Raw genomic sequence first — 19590 nt, 5'->3', positions numbered from 1 at the left:
TCCTCCATCATTTTTCAAGCCAAGACTATCCCTACGATAGGACTAATATACGTAAGTTCCTATCTTAAGCTATCACTTAGAAATGCCATTTTCATTATGTTACTATCAATTGTGGGGTCCAAGTATATTGGTAACACTCGCATCGTTTTGGTTGTAGAGATTGATGGTGTAAGGGTTACTTTCATTACATGTGTAGTTATAATTTGTTAGATTTTTGGTAACTTGGCGTCATTTGTGGTTTCACTTGGCATCTTAGGTTATCATGTAGAAATATCATATTAAGCTATGTTATCCTTATTCATCATTTGTTGTGTAACCGATTTTAGCGCGAATTAGCATTTGTGATATCAGTATATAACTTGGTTAGCATAATTACTTATTCCTATCTCACTTAATTATCTTTGTTTTATTTTTATTACACTTATCTCATGAAATTCGTTTAAGTGTTATGGGCCATTTAAATGTTTTGGGCTTACATTAGTTATTGGGCTTTACCTTATTTGGGTTAGGTGCATAATGGGTCATAGTGGTTATTGGGCTATAAGGCTTATTGGGCCAAGTGGGCCTACTGATTTGTGTTCCTTTGGGTTCATTATTTGGGCCGGGTTAGCCCATTATGGTTCTTAGTTCATTACATAGCCCATTATGCCATTTATAAGATTACTTACAAATTTTCTGTTTTATACTTTATTTTTTAGAAATGTTAGCTACTATTTTGGGGTCAAGACGAATTATTTGGACCTTCATGATTTTTACACAGTGACTTATATGTATCTAGTATTTTTGTGAATTTTTGGTGAATTTTTAGATGATGTTTGGTGTCCTTAAAAATTATCCAAACACGAACTGTCCCGAATGGGCACTGCTTGCGACATCAGAAGTTTTATAAAAGTTTTTGATGTTCTGATTGTTAGAAAAATCCCATGATTTTATTTTAAGTTCACAACGCATTGGAATTACTTTCCACCAAGTATGACTTCCTGGGACTTTATGGATTAGGAGTTAAAAATTGTTAAAGTTTATAACATATTCATACAAAATTTCAGTTTTGACCAGTTTCAGTAGAAAAATCATATCTTTCGTTTGATTTAGTATTTTGAGTAATTCCAGTTGGAGGTTAATCTTAACTCATTTGTCTACAACTTTTATTTTGATAGTTTTTCTTGAAAATGTTCTCAAATGTTCAGTTTACCCGTTCTAAGACAGGAGATCAATTCTGTCAGAAAGTTTATTGGTTATATCAACTCACCAATGGTTTTGTTTGCTTGCTTTAACCTCTAGATTCCCACTAACAAAATTATTACTTTATTGTGTATCTCTTAACATCAAATATGCAGATTTCAATCAATTTCAAGTTCATCAATCATCCTTAAAAGATCCATCTCAAGTCCCATATCAAAATCAAATTAAACTAGTGCAAATCTAAGCATGCATGTAATCATCTCATCATATTAACAATAAATCTTTATCCATCTTCAATTCAACAACTTAAAAACATATTTTTATGAAAAAATCCAGAAATATATTCATCAAAATATATAAAAATATGACCATATTTCAAAGGAAAAATCACTTTAAAAGTTATTTAATCTATAACAACACTTTTGGGTCTTAAACTTGTTGAATCCTTGAATCTTTCTTCTAGATTTCGACATGCATGAGCATGAGGAAGAAGATTCTATCAACTTGCCTTCATCAAGTGTATTTTCAAGAGGAAAATCAAAGAAAAACATGGTCTTTGATAAAGATCTTTTAGTATATACAAAAACAAGATAGATTAAACTAAGAGATGAAGATTTGTACCCTTGATGAACTCGGATTTGAAAGTGATTTTGGGCAGAAATTTCGTGGCCCTATGAGCTCTAAACAACCCTTATTCCAAGCTTGAAATAACCCTTAAAACTATCTTGAATCAACCCTTGTTTAATCCTTTAAAAACCCTTATTATTACTATAACTTTAGATTGATTTCTCTTGCCTTTTTCTTTGTTATTGGAGCTGAAAATTTGAAGAAGAGAATGGAGGAAGAGTGCAGAAAATTTGAGAGAGAGAAAGATATTGTGTGTGTTGGTGAGAGTGAAAAGGATGGTGGAGTGTGAAGGATGGTGTGAAGTGTTGTAGTAACCAAAGGTGTCTTGGGAGTGTAAGGATGAAACATCTAGTTATATTTTGATTGGGTGAAGTGTATGGGGAGGAGGGGGCTGGTTTTAGGGTGGTGTTTTTAGGAGGGATTTTGAATTTTTGGAGTGTATTTTAAGTGTGTATGTATTTGTATAACATGTATGTAAGTATGGATGCATGTATGGACATTTAAATTAACTAGGTAGAAGACTTTTAAGATATATTTTGTGTTCATATGTGTGTATATATATATATCCGTGTATGTGTATATACATTTTATATCTTGGATTTGTTACTTAACTCTTTAGTTATAATCTTGCATTTTTATTAGACAAACATATATTTACTTATTATTATTCCACTCTTTTGCATGAATAAGATTTATAAATAAAATTTTTTTGAGATGGTCATTATATTTTTGTGCTCATATGTACTTTAATTAACTTGGTGTTTGAACTGTTGGATATCCATAAGAAATTTTTGGGTTGTTATCTCATCTTCTGAGTCTTGCATAGTTATTCTTATGATTTAACTCCTTGAAATTAAATTTTTGGTTCGTTAACATTTCATGAAGTTCAATTAGAACTAATTATACTATGAGATTTTCTTGGATGCCTATAGTTTTTGTTTATGGCATTTCTAAGGTAACTCGTCATCTATGTTATTTCATCGAACTAGAGGGCAATTATCACTATGCCTTCAATATCTAGAAGGTTAATTCTCTTAATAAACCTTTAAGGATAGATACCTAGATAAATATAAGTAAGTTGTCCTAGTCGGAAATTGAGGGTTGTTACATCTAGTATGTGTATCAATCGTGCACTTACAGTCATAAACATGACCTAGCTAGTATGTGTATCAATCGTGCACTTACAGTCATAAACATGACCTGGCTAGTATGAGTATTAATCGTGCACTTACAGTCATAAACATCACCTGGCTAGTATGTGTATCAACTGTGCACTTACAGTCATAAACATGACCTGGCTAGTTTGTATATCAATTTCACAAAGTAGTCTAAAAGCCATGATAGAATAACATTTACGACACATAAAAACATTTAGGTATCCAAAATATGTAATAATAAGCGTATCCAAGATACGTAAGCATACGTGTATCCAAAATATGTAAGCATGTCCAAAATATGTAGAAATAAGTGTATCCAAAAGTATGTAATCACAAATGTATCCAAATTAGGTTGCTACAATACCATATAGTATCAAATAAATACGTTTTTACCATAAAACAGTTTTGTATCCTTTTCAGCCCCATGAAAACATGTGATAAGGGGATTACGAAACTCACCTGATGCTCGTCTGATACCTAAACAAGTAATAGAGGCGAGTAGATTATCCACAAGTATCAACAAGTCTCTAAGCTTACAAGGTTTGTCTAACGTTCACAAGTTTTGCGTGTTTGACCCTTTTGAGTGTTTTGACCATTTTGAGAGTTTTGACCATTTGAGAGTTTTGACCATTTGAGTGTTTCTGTAATTTGAGTGTTTCTGAGGATTTGAGTGTTTCTGGCAATTTGAGTGTTTCTATAATTTGAGTGTTTATGAGGATTTGAGTGTTTTTGGCCATTTGAGTTTTTTTTTGAGGATTTGAGTGTTTTCCAAATTTGAGTGTTCTTGACCAAATTTGTGTGTTCTTCTCTAAGAACTCTCAAAACGTTTTTCTTTAAAATCATTGTTAGTTTTTGAAATCAAGTTGTGCTTTTACATTCCTCATTAGTATAGAAAAACAATATTAAGCTTTCGGGCTCCAAAACAGACTATAAGTACGTGACCCATTTGATAAGAAAGTTTGGAAAAAGTTATTAAATCATCAAAAAGATGGACACTTTGTTAACAAAAACACAAATAACTTTAGATCTAGATATAATAGATGTATTTACAACTTTTGGTAGTAAAAAGTTAGAAACTTTACAATAGAAACTTTGTAGATCTTGTTAAAATTGCCAATTTTATAGGAAAAGAAAATACAAAAGTTTTATACTTTGACTCAAGAATATGAGATGGATGATGAATATAGTGAAATTTTGTTGCTAGATTTATAGAATACAAGAGAAAAATATGATTTTTAAATGAAGAATTATTTGTGAGATTTGAGAGTTTTTTTAGAGGATGTTTTGTGATTTGAGTGTTGTGTGTTTTTGGGTTTTTCTCTCATTTGAGAGTTTCTTATGGGTTTATGTAGAGGAGGTGGAAAGACATGGGGAATTTTGAGTGTTATTATGAGTGTTTCCAAATTTTAATAACTTCACTATCATTATTACTAACAACCAACATTTTATTCGCTAACCATTTTCAAAAATTATATTTTCAATAAATCGTCTACTTAGCTTCCGACAAATTAGTTTTTCTCCACATTAAACAACATAGATAGTTTCCATAAATAAGTTTACTCAACGAATACGATTACTGTATCTCGCTAATAAGATTAGTCGTATTGCATCCAAACTACAAGATTTTGACAAATCTAAACCGCGGGTGTTACATTTGCAAGTTTTAATGTTACAAACCCTGAATTGTGAAACTTTGAATAACTTTTTTTTTTTCGTGATTCGACAACGGGAGGACTAACATACATTTTTTTTAACCATCTAGACGGGGTTTTTTTATTTACTTTAAAATTATACATAATATTAGTATATCACTTACCAGTATTTAATTATATATTCTCCACAAGAATAGAGTTATGGCACATATTACATAGGTTTGTCAAAAACATTAGAAACACATCACTATCGTCCCCAAAATTCGTTGCTTTTTAGCATATAAGCATATCCGCCTTGAGATCCCAATAGTCCACGTTAAGAAATGGAGTATTTTTCTTATAGACAACCTTTTCTTTGCCGTTGAAAAAAAGATAGTCAAAGTTTTCTATTTTCAAATTAATATTTATTAAATTAAGGTAGACATAATGACAAGTGACTTCTTTTACGTGTATATGATTTGGTTTTTATTTGTTGGAGCATGGGTCACTACAACAGGGTGTTAAAGAGAATCAAATGAAACTTTGACGGGTATCATAGAAAACTTGCCACCTTAAAATTTGGTATCATAATTGGATTAAGTTCACAAGGTTTATTGCAAACAAGCTAATTAACAAGAATCATGGCATAATCGTTAGCTATTTACGTTTTTTGGTCATCTTGGATTGATTAAGGGGTTTGTAGCGAGTTTTTTTTTTTTTTTTTTAATTTTTTTTATTTATCGTATTTAATCTTTAAAGAAAAATTTTGTTTAAATACGGAGTCATTGGTTAGAATTTGTTTCATAATCAAAATTTAGGTCATATGTATTATGATTGATAGTTACTTTGCCGTCCATACTCCAGATATAAACTTTTTTACAAAACATTGGCTTCGATCGAAGACCCATAAATGTTGGTGATTACGTCTTTGGCTATACGTCAAATACGAGTAAGTTATTACATACATTATACATAAAAATAGTTATATATAGATTACAACATGCAAATATAAATAACTAGATTTTAGACCCGTGTCTAACATTGGACACGGGGTTTACGATACAATCAATATTAGATCGTCATACATTTAGTTCATAATAGCTTATAATTTTGAGATATAAGGTTCCAAGTGTTATACTTTGCAAATTGTAGTATAATAATCACAGTTAAAATGTAAATATACTTGTGATCCTGTACTTAACATTCAAGTATATGTATTTGATCATGATGCAAGACATAACACGAATAGGTTTATTTTCAATCACATGTCCTATGATAATTAGATAACAATTAGGATTGTTTTCATATTCTTTGATAACAATTAAAACTCTTGATTTGATTGACAATTATAACTTTAAAAAACTAAATATATAAATATTGTCGTTTTAAAAAAAATTATCATGTTTTATGATTAAAAATATATATATATATATATAAACTTCTCAAGTTGATGGTTAAAAATATATGTAAGTTGAATTTTCAAGGCTCAAAAGTATAAATTATTTATGGAAAACAAAAAAGTTTAAATTTTTTTCTACAAATTAATATCAATATTAATATAATAATATATTTGGATAATGATTATTAGGATTTTTAATTTATAGTTAATCTAAATGATGACATAAGAGATAGTCAATTTTATAAAATTAAGCGATTTAATTGGTTAATAAGTCATTAGTTCAACTGTTTTATAGTATATATTAAGATAAAATACTTATGTTAAATGTACAAATTCTTAAATTAATATTGTGATAGTATATCACCATGGGGGCTTAGGCATAGGACAAAGTTGACGATTGTCCGGAGTTTAATTTTCCAGGGCCCATATTTTTAAAATTAATATATGCATATATTTGTAAAACTTATATTTTATATAGTGTCTATGTCTTTATTGATAAACCATTAGCATTTGTATTGATGATTAAGACGTTAGGCAGAAGCAGTTTTGGATTTTAGGTTCCCTAGGTCAAATCGTTGTTCTCACCTTATGAATCTTTCTTCAAGCTCGTCTTATACCCAAGTTTCCTTAGAGTCGGTCATGTATACCACGATAAACAATATGTGAGATAATCGAACATCTTTGCTCGAAAACACAAGTCAAGTTGGTCTTTATAAAATCTGTCTTATTATTTATTTTAAGTATATTTTTTAGGAAACCTATAATCACGATTAATCAATCAAACATATATACCTAAAAATTAACTTAAAACTTTAAAAATTTAATACATGAATTCATAAATTTAATATTATCTTTTGATTTTTACACATGTTATCATGTAATAGTTAGGTTGGTTTTTAGATATACAAATTAGGTTATATCATTATCTTATTTTTAATTTTTACGAGTAATATTTTTTCATTATATAAGTTTAAGGATACTTTTCCAACATCCACTCTCGATATAGCCAGTCTCTATTGGTAAATTAGCTTGACTTTCAAGGCCACTACGAACTGCCACGTAATCATCTAAAAAAAAACACATTGTATGTCTCTTGAAAAGGAATTAAACCAGAAATATTCTTCTAAAAAATAAAGAATATTCCAATTCCATCCCTCCGCATATGCTTCTCTTCTTGATATCACTTCTTCTTCACCCACCACTTTTCTCTTTATAATCTCACATTTACTCACACACCCATTTCAAGATATCTTAAAATATTCATACCCATATCTTCAAAACTCATAATCATACCCATATCAAGAAATTAAACATAAAAAGGAATCATACCCATATCAAGAAATCAAGAAAATATTCATACCCATTTCCACAAAATCAAGAAAACAATCATACCCATATTAAGATTTCTAATTTCAAGAAAAAAAAGCATACCCATTTCAAGAAACCAAGAAAAAATAATTTTTATACCAAGAAATCAAGAAAGGAATCATAACCCATATCAAGAAACCAAGAAAAAATCATACCCATTTGAAAAAAGATATGAAATTTGGCAAGAGTTTGAGCAATCAGATTGAACAAACTTTGCCTGAATGGCGAGATAAGTTTTTGTCTTATAAAGAACTCAAGAAAAGCTTGAAGTTAATCAACCCACAAGGGAAATCTTCTGGTGATGTTTGTAACAGGGAGGCTAAAAGATTAAAGTTTTCCGGCGGTGGTGCCGGAGATTGGACGGTGGTTGATGGTGGAATGTCAAAAGAGGAAGTTGATTTTGTTGATTTGTTAGAGAAGGAGATTGAGAAATTCAACACTTTCTTTGTTGAGAAAGAAGAAGAGTACATCATCAAATTGAAGGTAATTTTTTTTTTCTTTTTTCTTTTTTTAATTTAGTATATAAGTTTTACATTATGCATCAAAATTGATACATCATTCATTTCATTATATATTTATATGTCGGGGGAAGTGGTGTTGTTGGGCATTTATGTTGGGTGAAATTTATCATATGCTAATTTTTTAACCCATAATTCACTTTTTCCCTTATATGTCATGTCATACATATAGATATAGTTTTGTTTTGGCTATTTGTTATAACATAATTTGAAAGCCATGATGAGATTAAAGTCCTAACATTACAATGCATACAAACTTTAGCTCACTTGAAGCAACTTGTAACTAATATGCATAATAAAATTTGTAAGTTTTAGGCATGTAAATATTTGTATGGAATGGGTACACTTTAGATATGCTTAACTTTTGAAAGGGACAATTAAAGAAAGGAATCTTCTTTTTGTGCATTGTAGTGAAAATGATTCTTTTTTTAGTGGATACAAAGATTCTTGCTATTTTGAACCACAAGAAACATTCCATATAACTTTAACTTTGAGTGGTATACGTAATAGTTGCTCATTACGTTCCTTGGTGCAGTCTCTATCTGGATATTTGGATATATGTATGACTCTTCATCTTATATCCTCATAAATTATTTGTGACAAGATTGATTATTGTTGTGGTTGATAAAAGTAATACGAGTATATATTTATGACTGTCTACATGTCATCTTCCCATACTTAGTCAGGATTGAGTATTGTTGTCGTCGTCATTCGTATAAGTAATAGTTTCTGACTCGTGATCCACAAAAAATGCAAACAATTCTGGTTTAAGAAAATCTTCTCTTGTATTAGTTAAGGTGTTTTATGTTTTGAAAATAACTAAAAATCTGAAACAAATATATATAGCCTTTGGAAATCAAGGTTTGTCCACGTGATTAGAAGTTGTTCAATATTTATGACACTTAAGTTAGGACTTCTAAAAGTCATACATGAGAACATGATCCTCATAATATTTAATTGTGATTGGCTTTATGTGTTTTAGAATATTTTAGTATTAAGGATAAGCGATCCATCATCAGCTCTCATTGATCGATTTTTTGGTCAACTATAATGAAAATAAATCAAATGAGATAGAAACTTAAACTATGAACTTTGTATATCCTCTGCCACTAAACTACATCATGAAGCCTAGTTTTATTAATATGTTCTTAAAGAATGTGGTTCTTAACTTTATAAAAGTAACTTAGTGGACATAAGTTAGTATTTATTTTTATTGTCTATTTTGTCATTGTGGTTTTGACTAAAATAAGTGAGATGATTACTAAAATGATATTGCTTATTGTTTTTTTATGAAACGATCAAAGTTATATACTTACATACATATGAAAGTCAACATACGTATACAGAACGTTTTAATAAGCTAAAAGTACAAGTAAGACGAAGACAATGTCTAGAATGCATATTGTGACTTCATTGAACAAAGCCTGTAATTGGATTTATTGTACAGTATTTTTTATGAGATGATCATCACTGATCATAGAGGTGTTCGTTGTACAGGAACTGCAAGATAGTGTGGCAAAGGCAAAGGATTCAAGTGAAGAGATGATAAAGATACGGAAAGATTTGGTCGATTTTCATGGAGAAATGGTTCTGCTGGAGAATTACAGCGCCCTTAACTACACTGGTAAAATAATTTTTCCTTCATAACTCGATCACTATGGTTTATCTGCCTTTTGTCATTGAATATATGAACATGTATTTTTGGGTCTCATCAAAAAAAAAAAATGTCACTGGAGGGTCTTTGGCGTACCGATATTTGAAAATGAGTCACATTAATCAAAAAGTTGTGAATTCTAGTCACATTGGAGACAAATGTATATGTTGTGTGAGATGTGTGAATAAATATATGTTTCATTTGAAGTTCATTATATCAACATTCTGATCACCATGGTTTAATCAATCATACAGGAATAGGGAAGATTCTGAAGAAATACGATAAAAGAACTGGAGCTGTTCTTCGTCTACCATACATTCAAAAAGTCCTACAACAACCATTTTTCACAACAGACTTACTTTACAAGCTTGTGAAAGAGTGTGAGGCATTGCTAGACCGCCTCTTCCCATTAGCTGAACTGCCAACTCCATCTGCCGACATGGCTGCTAGTACCTCGGACAATAGTGAGGCAACCACATCAGGAACTGTGGGGGCTAAAGAATTTGCGGAGCTTGAGTACATGAAAAGTTTGTACACAAAAAGCACCATTTCCGCTCTGCGTGTTTTGAAGGAAATAAGAAGTAGGAGTTCCACAGTTAGCGTTTTTTCATTGCCACCGATGCAAGTAAACGTTTTGGAGGAGACTTGGAACAAGTTTCCAGTACTTGAACAATTAGCAAAATAGCAAGCAGAACACGGCATAATATGATATGAATTTTTTCTTGTGCTCTTCTTTTGGTGTTCATGACTGTATTAGACTACTATTGTACAAGGCATATATAGATATATAAATCACGTACACTGGATTTTCTGATATGTTTGAAATACTTGAGATTTGGTAAGTATATGAAGTGTTGTTTGAAATACTTTGTTTCCTTAGAACAGTTAAAGAATCACAGTTGCACTTGCAGACTCACTTCCATGGGCTTATCGAGTGTACTCTGATGAGGTCGAAATGCATAAATGTACTTATAGGATGGTATTAAGCATGTTATGTTAATTAATAATTTACAAATATACCCAGATAATTACATATCCAAATGAGGGATGATAATACACTTATAACCTCTCTGGCTGATAGTCATGTACTGTTGGGAGTCTTATAAAAGGATTAGAATATCACGGTTCTAAATATCTTTGTTCGTGCCTTCTTTCAAATACATATGACAATAATTTCATAGCGGGTGAGTAAAAACAATTTGGGTTGTGATATTGTGAATTAGGTTCTTGTAATCGAATTCACAACTAGTGTGAAGAACGTGATTGAAGATTTCCTAGGTTAATTGATTAATTAAAGCGCAAATTATATAAATGTTGGAAATCTACCAAGCATAAATGTTTAACGTTGTTACCTTGCTTAAAAAAATAACTATCACACCATATCTGCTAAGTTTCAAGAGACATGTATCAAACATACCCGTTTAATATGGTCTCGGTTCATGACTTAGTTCTTTGAAGTTCCACTTATTACAAAGATCATGGTGGTATGTATCAGAACTCAAATTTGGAAGAAAAAGAGAAGTTAGAAGGCTAGAAAGAAAGAACAGGAAATTGATTTTAGATATACAAACAAAAAAATAAGAAAAATAAATAACGCTAGAAGGAGGGCTTGAACCTCCGACCTTGTGGTTAACAGCCACACGCTCTAACCAACTGAGCTATTCCAGCATTTGATAGTACTGTTTATATGAATAATAAATAGTAAGCACACATACATATTAACTGTTGTGTTTGCTTCGGTCATTGAATCACATTTGTATGAACGGGTAAAAAAAATTGAGATTTTTATAACTCATATATATATATATATATATATATATCTTGTTGAAACGGGTTGTTTTACAACTGTTTTCGGTTATTTCTTTTAAAATATTTAACTTCTTTTTGAACAACTAAATATTGAGTACATCAGTTTTACTTTTAAAACTATCGCAAATATGTTTATGTTAAAGTTTGAATTTTGGTTATTTCCTTATTAAATTACCATAGCCAAAATGTTTATTTTCTTTTTGAACGGCTAAATATTACATAAATTTTACTTCTAATTTTAAAACTATCCGAAATATATTTATGTAAAGGTTTGAATTTTGTTTTTTTTCCCCATCAAACATAAACTCTAGGTTTGAACCTAAAATATTTTTTAAAGAAACAAAATATCTAATGGTATTCTCCATGGATTTGAAGTGTTCAAGAATTTGTAAATCATTTCATCACGACTCCAAATTATACTGACGGTGCCGTTACGGAGTTTCTTTCTACCACTTGAGCAACTAGACCCTTGGTTTTTGTCTTATTTCACTTTCATTCCCTTTAAAGTATCTATTTACACAAATATAATACTCCTAGTACAAAGTGCTTTCAACTTCGAATTGTCCTTTTAAATGTCTTCGTTTTTGTTTATATGAAACTTTGTTTTAACTGGTGAAATTAATGACCATATATCTAACTTAACGATGTTGTATAAACGAGAACAAAAAAAAAAAGACTGCATATATATATGCTACAAATCCGTTAAAAACAAAGTGCAAACATGTAATTAGCAAATGTTTTTGTAAAAAATTGCCCTTCTATGAAACTAATACAAAGATTTATATTTTATATCAAATGCACTAAATCTCTCGAACAAATTGGTCAAGCTTCACCCATGTATATACTAATAGCAAAGCAATACTTTGTACTGTTCCTCTATAGTTGAAGAAGAAAACAAAAAGTTCTTTGTATTAGTTTCATAGAAGGGCAATTTGTTTCTAACTAGAAGATATATGTTTCATAGGTTTTGGAACCCATGAAACCCAATACCTCGACTTAAATGTCGAGGTATTAGAACTCAAAACCCAAAACCCATCAAATACTAAAAACAAAAAAGTAACACTTAAGTCATTTTTCATAAGTTTTGGGTTTCAATACCTCGACTGCGTATGAGAGGTTAAGATATAAACAACCTTAACTCTACATATGTAGAGAGGATGCTTTCAGATTCTACCTAAAATTATAAATGATAAAAAAGAACATCCAACCTTTGCATGGTATGTGGTTTGAAACCTTAACTTCTGTTTGCAGAGACAACGATGTTAATCACTTTTTTTAGATACTAGAGTATGCATGCCCATGTGATCCGACGACGATGGTGGTAGCGGCGATGCTGTGGCGAATGTGGCAATGGTAGCGGTGTGGTGGTAAATGTAAAATTAATTGATGTAAAAGACGTTAGTATGGTTATTAAGGGGTTCGAGGGTTGGAGTGTTTATGTTGTAAGTTATTTTTATTAAGGTTGCTATAAGTATATTGAGTAAAAATGTTTAAATTAGTAGTAAATATAAAATGAGGAAAGAGTAATTTGTTTTATATAAAAGTAAACATTAACTAAAATGGATGTAAAATAATACAATTGAGTAAGCCATTAATAATAGCCAAAAATACGCAAACCTTTTAACCTCGAAATACTATCTGGAAGATGACTTACGGGTGTAAATGTTAGATCCAACTCTTGTAAGCATTCTAATCGGCCAAGTTCATCGGGTAACTTTTTAAGTAGAGGACAATATGTAAGTTGAAGTGTTTTCAGATGTTTCAACTTGCAAATGCTATCCGGAAGATCCCAAATATCGCCGGATGACAAACTTAGCTTCTCTAGAAATTCTAACCTTCCCAGAAACCCGATTAACTTCTTATTATATCTGCAAGAATCAAGTCTGAGAGATTTCAGTAGTTTCAAGTTGCAAAAAGAATCCGGAAGATGTTTAACCCATGAAGATAACAAAGTTAGATCTTCTAGACATTCTAACCGCCCCATTTCCTCGACTAACGTCTCCCAACAAGGACCAAGTTTAACAGTTTTGAGTTTTTTCAACATACAAATGTTATTCGGAAGATGTTTGATTGTTAAACCTGACAAAACTAGCTCCCCCAGAGACTCTAATTGGCCAAAATCTTCGGGTAACTTCTCAAGATGACAACAAGATATAAGTTTGAGAGATTTCAGTTGTTTTAACATGCACAAGCTGTCTGGAAGATGTTTAATCACTGTAGACCGCAAAATTAGCTCCTCTAGTGATTGTAATTGGCCAAAATCTTCCGGTAACTTCTCAAAACGGCTACATTTGTCAAGTTTGAGAGACTTCAGGTGTTTCAACATACGAATGTTGTCTGGAAGATGTGTGATATATGTATCTGACAATACTAGCTCTTCTAGACACTCTAGCCGGTCAAAGTGCTTGGGCGCCTCTGGAATACTTCCATTGAGTGTAAGCTTTCTTAAGCATCGCAACCCACAAATGCTTTTTAAAAAACTTTCTAGGTTTGTGCAACGACAAAAACCTGCAGAAATAAGCCTTCCAAGATTTCCTAACGACAATGTTGGATTTTCATTATAAACACACCCAAACTTAAACTTTGACGAGTAGCTCAAGGGGTGCAATGGGCACTCATCTACGGAACACGCTGAGAGATTTAGTTCAGCTAAAGACACGGCCTTGTGTGACTCAATTTGTTTGTCAAACTTGATATTTAGAAACGTCCTACAAAGACCAAAGTCTACATAGACAAGCTTTTTCAGACATCCGACTGGAGCTTGGATTCCTACCAAGTTAGAACACCAGTAAGCATCTAACCTCTCCAGATTCGGAGTCATCCTAAGGTCAAGGGTCCTCAAGTTCCTTGCCCCGTAAATATCCATGGATTTGAGATTTGGACATGGAAAAGGTATGTTAAGTTCTTCCAGATAATAACAATGTCTAAGACTTAATGTCTCGAGACTCAATCCTATTAGGTTAAGTTTTGTCAACCGTGAATAATTGAATTTCATAGATTTGAGCTTCATACATCCACCAACTGGCATCTGAATTTCTTGCAAACACTCACAATATTCAAGATATAATGTCTCGAGATTTGGAGTCATTTCAAGGTCGAGGGTTTCCAAGAACCTCGAATGATTAAGGTTAAGGAATTTGAGCTTACTAAGGACCTGCCATAAGCAACAAGATTGAAGGATTAATAATATAATATGGTTTATATGAACTAATGGACATACAAATTTATGTTGAATCATAGAAAAAACCACCAAGTATTCTACCTTTCTTTCCTTGCCTTCCCAGAATTTTTTGATGTTGCCCCCTTCCAATCGAAGTCCAACAAGATTATCTGCTTCAAATTGCTTGAGTAAAAAATAAGAAGGGTATTGGTACCAATTCACGAACCGTAAAGAATTTGGCAAGAATATCTTGTCTTCATCAAGTTTATCTCCATCCATCCAATCAATTCCGAGATATCTAAGTTTCTTCATTTTTCGAAGACGTCTCAAAAGAATTTTTGGGTCATCACACCCTATGATACATCTTGTTGCCTCAGTACCCTGCAATCCAAACAAAGGACTAATGAAAATTGCATAATAATCAATAAGAACTGGTTAAACTTTGCCACGTTAGAAATAATCTTGATCCTTACCAAGTCATTAACCAATATATCACCAATTTCCTCATAAATCCACAGTCGGCTATGTTTGTTAGGGTCATCAGGGTGCAAACGACGAACAATATTCTTGCCCATTTCTTCAATATGGTCGTGCATTTCTAAGACCTCATAACCAGTAGAGATAGTTATCAGAGACTTCTGCTCAAGTACTTTTAAACCAATTCTAGCCCGAAAGCCACAGCTTTCAAGCATTTCAATTGCTTTATCTTTTCCCCAACCTTTCAGTATGCATGCAACATCTAGAAATATTTCCTTGTAATCGTCCTCTAGACCAGTATAGCTTAATTCCAACTTTTCAAGAGTTTCCTTCAACGGAATTTCTTTTAGTCTTTCTATAGCATCTTTCCATTCAGGCTCATTCTTACCACAAAGAAACGAGCCCAAAACTCTGATTGTTAGCGGAAGGCCAGCAGCATAACAAACAACTTGATCTGATAGCTCTTTGTACCGTTGAATTGGGATCTCTTTCCCAAATGCATACCGACTAAAGAGGCAAAGTGCTTCCTCATGTGATAACAGATTGACATCCTGAACCAGGTCCACTTGGTGCGCTACCAGCACTTGCTCGTCTCTAGTTGTAATGATGATTCTACTTCCCGTGTTAAACCAATTTGGCTCACCGGCCAAAGCCTCAAGCTGTTCTACATTGTCCACATCATCTAGAACAACAAGAACTTTTTGACCACACATCATCTTTTTCATTATGTTTTTCCCATCATGAACACTCCTTATTTTGATTGGTTGATCATTTAAGACATCTGACATGATTTGCTCTTGCAATTTCTTCAAACCAGATAATGAAGCTTTTGAGACTTCCCTTACATTCTCAACAAAGCTTTTACCTTCAAACCAAATCGATATATGATCAAAAACAGCTCTGGCCAAAGTTGTCTTCCCTGCACCTCCCATTCCCTTGATCCCTATCATGCGGACATCATCAGAACCAATGTCCAAAACTGAAACAACATCGTTTACCCGGGACTCCATGCCTATCAACTTACCCTCAACACTCAAATCAATAAAACGTAACTTAAGTGAGATGATCTCCTCAACAATTTTCTTGATGAACTTAGCTTCATGCCTATATATTAAAAAATAAAAATTTTATTAGCTTATTCAAAATATACTCCACGTAATTATCTAAATACCTTAGATCGATCAATAGCATTGTTAGATTGAACAGTTTATGTTTACTAAGTGTTATTTAAAAAAATAAGAATTATAATTATAATTTTCTTATTACTTAGAACGAAATAAAAGTAGAATACTGAAAAGATATAATGATGAATGTATGATTCTATTACCCATCAAGAGTGTTCTTCAACTCCCATCCAGCCAGATTGGATGCTTCCTTTAAAGCATCTCTCCATTTTCCAGAAGCCTCAATATTTTCAATATGTTTGGCAAAGGCTGCTCCAACTGATCCACTTTGATTTCGGACTTCACTAGGATCCACATCATAGAAGACGGGGTAAGCAGTCCGATCACTCTTCTTCTGACACTCCATAATCTTCACAAGCTCGTCTAAACACCAAGATGAGGAAGCATAGTTCTTTGAAAAAACAATGACATAGAGTTTTGAGTCTTCAATGGATTTGTTAAGCTCATCGCTGATCCTTTTCCCTTTGTTGATTCTCATCGTCCTTGTAAGTACGAATGCTCTTGTGCTCAAGAGCATTAAAAAGATGGTCAACAAAGTTTTTGCGAGTATCTACACCTCTAAAACTTATAAATACATCGTACTTGTAACTCTTTTGTATTGATGAAGCTGAAGTAGATGCCATTTGAAAGTTTGCTTCAAGGATCCAAATTTTTTTCAATCAAATATTTGTTAGAAGAAATGACGTACAGATTGAAAGAAAACAATGGAGAAAAGAAGTATGGAATTGGAAGGAGAAATAAAAGCCTGTTATTGTTTCTAACGTAATTGTTTGTTTTTTTCATCCACCTTAGGATTATTATATATGCAAATGATAATGTAATTAAAAATAGGTGTTATTTCCAAAGTTTTAATATAATATATTACTTTTCATATTAAAAAAAATTACATTTCATAATAAAAAGACTAAAAAAGTAAAAATATATTAATGAAAATAAAACCATTAAATCATTGTTCGAAGTAAATTTTCCAAAAGTCCTAAATTTAAGGGGGTTGGCAATGGATGGATGATGGATGGATTATAGGCGCGGCACCACAACTCAACACCGCCGCCAACGCCTGACCACGCGTGGAGGGGTGAGAATGCGTGGTCACACCACGCAGTCCACCACTCACATGTTGCATGAAATCGAGGTTGCCAACGGTTAGTTTTCGAAAATTTGAGCCGTTTGTTTTTTTTTTTCTTTTTTATCTTTTCACCTTTCATATATATACTACTTACTACATATTTACACACACAACTCTCTAATTTCAAATACTTTCTCCTAAATATAAATCTCATTTTACCACAATCTACCTTCTTCATGGCTAACAGTCCAATGAATCTTCGTGATGTTAAAATAGCGATCCAAGTCCACCTAAATTACGACTCCAGACACCGCACTGCAGTAAACAACATCGTTCAGAGCGTGTCTAAAAACAAGGCGGTTTACCAAGCCCAGATCGACCAATTGACGGACCAATCGGGTTCTTAATCGCAACGAAAGTGAGTATCTCGCGTATCTTCGTCAGAAGATGGATTGGCTGAATCAAGTTATCTGTCAGCTTACCAGCGCCTCTTCGACTTTGACCACCACGCTAGGCCACGGGGAGTACTGGCAAGGCAGTGTCGGTAATGGTGAGGATGCATCTTACTACTCTGACCCGGGGGAGGAGTACGTATCTCCGGTAATGGTGAGGATGTATCTTACTACTCTGACCCGGGGGAGGAGTACGTATCTCCTCCACCTGGCAACGTTGTCGGGTCACCTGAACCATACCGTTATATTCATCGTAACAACGGTGATAGTACTGTGGACTCGGACTATTCCGATGCTTAGTATTTATGTATTTTAAATTTATTATGTTAGTTATGTTTTTATTTGTCATGTAATATTTTCGTAATGTTTTTTAAGTATTATGTATGCTTTATTTTTATTTATTATGTAATGTTTTTTAATTTAATGAAAATTTAATGTTTAAATAAAATGAAAATTGTAAAATGAGTGGTGAAGTGAGTGGTCGGATGCCAACAAAATTTGGATGAGTGGTGCAGTTGAGGTGACATAAGGTGATTGGTTAGAAGTGAGTGGTGAAAAAGGATTTGAGTGATGGGTTGTCAACCCTCTAAGAACATTGTAAAACCTATAGTATTTTAGGGCCCAAATAGTTGGTTTTTATTTTTATTTTTTTATTGAAAATAAAACCATTGAATCATTGTTCGAAGTAAATTTTTTGGAAGTCCTAAATTTAAGAACATTGTAAAACTTATAGTGTTTTAGGGCCCAAATAGATTTTTTTTTTTTTTAAGATAACACATTGCATTTCTGCATGATCATTGTCTTTAACAATTTAAAATTACAACTAATGAATAATGATGCTATTATTTTATACGGATGGTCATTTTTTAAAAATAGGATCTAGATCCAGGATTACATATATCCGTCATATTTGGTACATTGTCATCCCTAAACTTCAGTAGCAAGGTTAATTTCCCATGAAGGGGTTTGAGCCTGTTGAATCCAGGTCTGAATCTTGGAGAAGTAAAGTGTTTACCCCTATTAATCGTTGTGGCTTCGTGTGGATTAGTAAGAAGCTTTTCTCTCATCGAATATTTGAAATAGACAATTCTACTTCGAGAAAGTTTTCTAGCACAAACCCGATTAAAATAATATATGCTAGAACTCCCGCTATTGAATCGTGACAAGAAATTTCAAACGAAATTAACCTTTTCAAAAAAGAAAAAAACAAACTTTACTTTTCTTTTTAGGGAACAATCCATAAAAAATAATCTTTTTACTTAAAATTTTTATTAAAGTGATCCTATTTAAGTTCCGTTTTTTAAAAAGATTTCATTTCTAAGAGTTTTTCAATAAAGGTAATACCGTTTTATCGTTAGTCAACCGTTTTGTCAGCCTGCCATGTAATTAAAAGAAGTCCACGTGGATAAAGATATGAACTTAAAATATATTTCCTTCTTCTTAAATGTATAAGACCAACGACACCCTCGATAATTTCGGGAATATCCCTATTTATAGGCCCGATTTCTACATCTATGAATACCAACTGAAGTGGAAGGTTTTTTCAAACAACAAGGGGTCGGGTCAAGCATTCAGCAATATGGAAATAGATTGAGTAATTTGTTTCTTTATCCAAGAAAAAATCTTTCTAGTTTGTATTTCCTTCTTCTTACGACACCCTCGATATTTCTTTAAAACTTTTGATTCGTTGGGCTAAAGGAGACTAAAGTGGGTGTTATGTATATATATATAGGGGAATGGGAATATAAGGCTCTTAAGTATCTAAACTTAAGTGTTTCACACTTAAGTTTAGATACTTAAGAGCCTTATCACACTTAAGTTTAGATACTTAAGAGCCTTATATTCCCATTCCCCTATATATATACATAACACCCACTTTAATCCATAAAATTCATGTGAGCCTTAT

At 32.3% G+C, this 19590-nt stretch overlaps 2 protein-coding genes and 1 non-coding gene across 3 annotated transcripts; 1 reads left to right on the top strand and 2 right to left on the bottom strand.

Moving 5' to 3' along the window:
• The first annotated feature begins 7235 nt into the window (after window positions 1-7235).
• LOC122600198 (SPX domain-containing protein 1-like) lies at window positions 7236-10381 on the top strand. The gene is made up of 3 exons (XM_043772874.1): window positions 7236-7847; window positions 9380-9506; window positions 9791-10381. Exons 1-3 carry the CDS (start codon window positions 7536-7538, stop codon window positions 10219-10221), a joined length of 870 nt encoding a protein of 289 aa, XP_043628809.1. The 5' UTR covers window positions 7236-7535; the 3' UTR covers window positions 10222-10381.
• Window positions 10382-11130: 749 nt separating this feature from the next.
• Window positions 11131-11204, bottom strand: TRNAN-GUU. Its single transcript has one exon. It is a non-coding gene; the product is annotated as a tRNA-Asn (tRNA).
• Window positions 11205-12936: 1732 nt separating this feature from the next.
• LOC122599511 (disease resistance protein RPV1-like) lies at window positions 12937-16644 on the bottom strand. The gene is made up of 4 exons (XM_043772039.1): window positions 16310-16644; window positions 14979-16086; window positions 14608-14886; window positions 12937-14499 (listed from the first exon to the last, which is right to left on the bottom strand). The coding sequence occupies exons 1-4, from the start codon at window positions 16642-16644 to the stop codon at window positions 12937-12939; spliced, it is 3285 nt and encodes a 1094-aa protein (XP_043627974.1).
• Between the last annotated feature and the right edge of the window lie 2946 nt (window positions 16645-19590).

The sequence above is a fragment of the Erigeron canadensis genome, chromosome 5 (genome assembly GCF_010389155.1).
Source record: "Erigeron canadensis isolate Cc75 chromosome 5, C_canadensis_v1, whole genome shotgun sequence".
NCBI classification, from domain to species: domain Eukaryota; kingdom Viridiplantae; phylum Streptophyta; class Magnoliopsida; order Asterales; family Asteraceae; genus Erigeron; species Erigeron canadensis.
This window is presented reverse-complemented; position numbering and strand designations above follow the sequence as displayed.

Bases quoted from the DNA above. Each gene is read 5' to 3' on its own strand.
- LOC122599511 (XM_043772039.1), bottom strand. From the start codon at position 16,644: ATGAGAATCAACAAAGGGAAAAGGATCAGCGATGAGCTTAACAAATCC. The intron at 14,887-14,978 runs GTAAGGATCAAG...TTTGGATTGCAG, and splicing joins ATATATTGGTTAATGACTTG to GGTACTGAGGCAACAAGATG. The intron at 14,500-14,607 runs GTAGAATACTTG...TGCTTATGGCAG, and splicing joins GGGAAGGCAAGGAAAGAAAG to GTCCTTAGTAAGCTCAAATT.
- LOC122600198 (XM_043772874.1), top strand. From the start codon at position 7,536: ATGAAATTTGGCAAGAGTTTGAGCAATCAGATTGAACAAACTTTGCCT. The intron at 7,848-9,379 runs GTAATTTTTTTT...TTCGTTGTACAG, and splicing joins AGTACATCATCAAATTGAAG to GAACTGCAAGATAGTGTGGC. The intron at 9,507-9,790 runs GTAAAATAATTT...TCAATCATACAG, and splicing joins CAGCGCCCTTAACTACACTG to GAATAGGGAAGATTCTGAAG.